The sequence below is a fragment of the Triticum dicoccoides genome, chromosome 1B, assembly GCF_002162155.2.
Source record: "Triticum dicoccoides isolate Atlit2015 ecotype Zavitan chromosome 1B, WEW_v2.0, whole genome shotgun sequence".
Classification (NCBI taxonomy): domain Eukaryota; kingdom Viridiplantae; phylum Streptophyta; class Magnoliopsida; order Poales; family Poaceae; genus Triticum; species Triticum dicoccoides.
Genome location: NC_041381.1, coordinates 600,845,844 through 600,850,945, shown reverse-complemented (window position 1 = coordinate 600,850,945; position 5,102 = coordinate 600,845,844). Strand labels below are relative to the sequence as shown.

Genomic DNA, 5,102 nt, shown 5'->3' with positions numbered 1-5,102 from the left:
GTGCCCCGCGCTCCGCCACCGCTCGCCGAGGCCTGCCGCCGCAGGACACCGCCACCTGCCGCCTAGATCCGCCGCCCGCGGAAGAAGGGGAGTCGGGAGAGGGAATCCCCCCGCCGCCGCCGTCTACCACGCGGGTTTCACCCGGCGGCATCACCCGGCAGCGGCGCGAGGAGGGGAGAAGGAGGGGGCGGCGGCGGTGCCTAGAGTTGGAGGCCTCCGAGTCGCCCAGGGCGGGGGCGACGCGAGGGACGCGAGGGACGCTATCCCTATGGTTTTGCCACATACAACTGCCGTACGTCTACTCCATCCGTGCGCCGCCGGTTCCAGTTGTTCTGCGTGCATGAACTAGGAGTAGGAGGGGCCTCGAAATAATGGTGTTGATGATGTGGCTGTCTCGGGGAACGTGAGAGCTCTCACCAAACCCTGGGGCTGCCCACAAAGGAATTCGATCTGGGACAGTGGTTATGCTCTTGTTAAACTACTTGTGCGCACCGCCTCGCTGAATAAACGAAGAAACAACACACGTGCAAAAAAAAAAAGAGAGGAGGACAGCTGTCTCCAAAATATAATCACTGGTTGTAATTGCTTTAACCTGTGTAAAGCTCTAGCGATTAAGTGCATCTTGACCGCAACCGTTCATAGGATGCAGTATGGACGTGTTTAGCCGTCCATGTTGGGTTTGTATTGGTCAGTCGATCGATCCAGATGCACCTTTTTTCGCAAAGCTGAAACAAACTGGCAAGCTTTATGGGAGTCCAGACAGTAGCAACGTAGGACTCCAACACCGTCGGCTCATCCAAAACCCCTCCCAGACCTGCATCCATCCTAGGATGTTTCTCTGCATCCCTTGCCGCTCCACCACCGGGGCGCCCCCGTCACACCTCACCAACTCGACCACTCTGTCTCCTCCGGTGCTACACCTGTGCTCCAGGCCGCTTCTCGTCCGCCGCCATTTCATACCTCTCCTTTGTTCGCCGCACAGGAACCATCCGCCCCTACGGTAGTCATCATGCCCGATAACTGGTCGGTGAAACGTCCGTGCTAAATTTTTTTTGTCCAACTTCTGTGAAGTAATGGATTCGGATATGGAGTACATATACGAGCACTCTGTTGAGTCGTCTGACGGCTCATCCGACGAGGAGGGCTACATGGATGAGACGGCGATGATGCATGCGATCCTTGCAGATGCGGAGCGTGCGGAAGAGCATGTTCTCAATCTCAAGGGATCAATCAATGGTCATCGACTACTCAACCGCAATAGGGTGCGCGGCCATTTGAAGTTGATAGATGACTACTTTGGCATGGATGCCCTATTCGCTGACAATTTTTGTCACCGCTTCCGGATGAGAAAAATTGTTTTCGATCGTCTCTACCATGGCCGGTTCCTTTGATGACTACTTCTTGAAGATGCATGTCGTGGGAAGGATTGGGCTTTCTAGTTACAAGAATTGCACGGCCGCACTGCGGATGCTTGCATATGGCATGGCTGCTAATTCGTTGGACAAATACCTATGGATGTCTGAGAACATGCGGAGATGTCGTGGTAAGATTTGCTACTGCCGTGATCTTGGTGTTTCGACCTCAGTATCCAAGGGAACCAACTGTGGCAGACACCGAGAGGATCTTGGCAATATCTGAAGCAAGAGGGTGACCAGGTTTGCTCGGATCTCTTGACTGCATGCATTGGAGATGGAAGAGCTGCTCAAAAAATCTACAAGGGCAATATCAGGGTCATGTTAAGAAGCCCACCATCATTCTTGAAGCAGTTGCATCGCATGATCTTTGGATTTGGCATGTTTTCTTTGGCATGCCCGGGCCACACAATGACATCAATGTGCTAAAACAATCACCATTTTTTGCCAGGCTAACTTAAGCGAAAGCTCCTCGTTGCCACTATATTGTCCATGGGCATAAATACAACATGGGTTGCTATTTGGTTGACGGTATCTATTCTCCATGGGCTAACTTTGTCAAGACCATCTCTGACGTAGTTGGCCAGAAAAAGTCTCACTCTATCCAAAAACAAGAAACAACAAGACAGGATGTTGAGAGGGCATTTGGAGTTATGCAGACAAGTTTTCCTGTTGTTCGTGGACCTGCTAAACAGTGGGATTCGTAGACCTTGTAGGAGTGTTTCATGTTGTGTGATCATGCACAACATGGTCGTGGAGGATGAGGGTGATGATGCTGTCGTAGGTCTCGAATTTGTTAACACGCGTGATCCTATTGAATTTCCAGAAGAATCCAGCCACATTTGATGAGTTTATTCAAATGCATCAATAAAATCGACATTGAGCAATTGAAGCAAGATCTGATTGAGCATCCGTGGGTGGTTAAAGGGGACAACATTGTTGAAGTGTAATATTTAAATTAGAACTATTATTGCATTTGAATATTTGAACGTTTTTTAGCTCAACTGAAACTAGATATGTTGTTGTTTTGAGCGTGCGGATGTATGGGACTAGAAAAATTGAGGACGAATGTATGCGGCTACTTTTTTCCCACCAGGTGGTTGTTGCGGTGACTTGACCGGTCTGAGCGGGGACAGACTAAGTTGATACGCATACCTCATCTAAGTGACAGATGACAACCAAACACGCCCTTGGATGGCCGGTTCCCATATTAAAGTCCGTGGACGTATGCGGTGTGCGATTTGCGGGTCAGCGTTGGACATGTTTTAATCTTCAAGGTTTTTTCTTAAGAAATAGATTACCAGTTTTTCTTGCTCAAATTTTCATGCCCTGGTTTTCAAACCCGTTTTCTTGCTCTAGTACTTGTTCATTGATTGAATGATGCTCTTTTTCTAACGTGTTGATTTGATCAGCATGGTCCTGGTTTTGGTCCGGCTGGGGTTTCTGGGCCCCTCGCTCGCATAGGCCGGGCGTCGTCATCTACTGTAGAGTACTGCAAAGTTAGCCGTATTTCACGCTGCAAGTTGTACTCGACTTGATAGCTCCTGCATGCAGCCTAGGAAAAGCCTAGTGTCCGACAGGAGGAGCAGCACAGGTCGCAACAGTTACTGCCTCGTGCAGTATGGTGCATGCTGTGACAGTTTAAGCAGCGGGGCACCTTAAACCCACCGTATATGTTCGGGCGGGCTGCCGATCATTGTCCGGTTACGTTTTTCCGATTCAGACGGACTCCTTAAACGGACCTCAAACATCCGGGCTGACCGACACCCCTCACAACCGGCATAAACATGGGACGGATATGGGGTACCCGGACGCGCCTGCCACGTAGGACTGACGAAGGGGTCCTACGCGGACTCGTTCGGAAACCTAGCGGTCCGACGAACTCTTCTCCGTCGTCGTGGTGTGAACGCAGCGTGGCGCCGCTCCGGCTTGCCGCCCGAGAGCAAATTGTCCTACTTAACCCAGCCGAAGTCCCGTAGCCCCAGTCCACCCACGTCCCCCCTCTCTGAGCCGTCAGTCTGAGCCCATCCACCTTCTTCCTCACCCGCTCCGACACGCTCTTCGCCGAACTCGATGCGGAGATAGAGGCGGAGGAGGCCGGAGCAGAGCAGCCGAAGACGTCGGAGGAGGCAGACCCGCAGTTGCCGCCAATCGTGCCGGAGCCGGGCATGGAGATCGTCGGCATCTCTGACGATGAGTAGCTAGATGATCGATATAGTACGTAGGTTATTTTGTTTGCATGTCTTTGTATAAATTTAAAAATTTAGTATGCGTGTCTGGTCACAGCCGGCGAACGGGCCCGGGCGTTTGTATATATTGCTCGTCAAACGATTACCATGCAAAAAAGAAAAAACGATCGGAGTAGCACTCTCTTTGTTTTCATCAACTCACTTTTTTTTCGAAACGGATCAACGGACCTTTTGACGTCGCAAATATAGTACTAATCAGGCGGGCAGGATTTGATTGGTACAACCAGCAAAAAGCATCCTACTGTTCCTCTAAAATAAAAGGCATTCAACCGTTCCCGGGCCCGTGGGCGTGCTTTTGTGATCAACAAAAACAGCCATCCTATTAGAGAGTAACAAGAGAACCTTCAACAGAGAGAGAGAGAGAGAGAGAGTAAAAAGAGGGGTTCAAAAGTAAAATAAAATAGCTAGTGTATCAAAATACAGTACTTTTTAAAACCCTCTTCAGTGGATCAAGCTTTCGTACTAAAGTGGAATTTAATGTGAGGGACCGAATGTAGTCTATAGTGGATTAAGAGTTACTCGATTCATTTCAAACACGGTTAAGGGGCATCTCCAAAAGTTTAAGAGTTACTCGATTCATTTCAAACACGGTAAAGGGGCATCTCCAAAAGTTGTGTCACCTAGTGGTTTCTTCAAATTTAAATGTTGCAAAGAAGCGATCAAAATCGATTCCAATATATTACATCTACTCCCTCCATTCCAAAATAGATGACTCAACTTTGTACTAACTTCAATACAAAATTAGTATAAAGTTGGGTCATCTATTTTGGAACGGAGGGAGTAATTAGTTAAAGTTTGTTAAAACCTAGCCTAATCTACCTAACTAGCCAGATGCTGATCTCGAACACCGGTCCTTCAATGTCACCTACAACATTGCCGTCGTCGTCGCTCTAATCATGGGCGCCGCCCTAGCTGCCGCGACATCCGTCCTGGGCGGCCATGTCACGCTCGGGGTGGTCCGGCGTACGTCATGCTCCAGCACCTCCCGCACCATCTTGGCGTTGAGCCTGTGTAGGTGGCGGCCGTCCGACTCTTTGGTCAACTTTGTCTAGTCGACCGCCCAGGCGGTGGCAAGCTCCAAGTCGTCAAGGATGCACGACGGCGACACTTGTGACTTGGCAAAGGACTCTGAGCGTCGCTCCGGCAACATGAAGCTCTATAGGAGTGATGAGGAAGTTGCATCCTGCGACGAGCCGCTCGACCCGCCGAGGACCAACTTGTAGTGTCGTAGAGGGATGGCAGGGTGGGAGGGCATCGAAATGATGAGGGTCACTGCAACAATGGGTCCAGTGTCTGTAGAGGCCCCATTTCGAGAAGCGAGTTCTACAGTGCCTCCGGGAGCTGCCAATCGGACTTGTCCTCGAACAAGTCTCGTTCAATGTGTGATCAATCGACACCATCATTGGAGTCGGATGAGCTGCCATCCGCGCGCCTCCTGCTT

General features: G+C 50.2%; 1 protein-coding gene across 1 annotated transcript in view; it reads right to left on the bottom strand.

Moving 5' to 3' along the window:
- Positions 1 to 3,597, bottom strand: part of LOC119350677 — a 7,871-nt gene extending 4,274 nt beyond the window's left edge. Inside the window, exon 1 of the mRNA XM_037618390.1 lies at positions 3,445 to 3,597. Coding sequence (XP_037474287.1) covers positions 3,445 to 3,597 — 153 coding nt within the window. The remainder of the gene's footprint in view (positions 1 to 3,444) is intronic.
- Between the last annotated feature and the right edge of the window lie 1,505 nt (positions 3,598 to 5,102).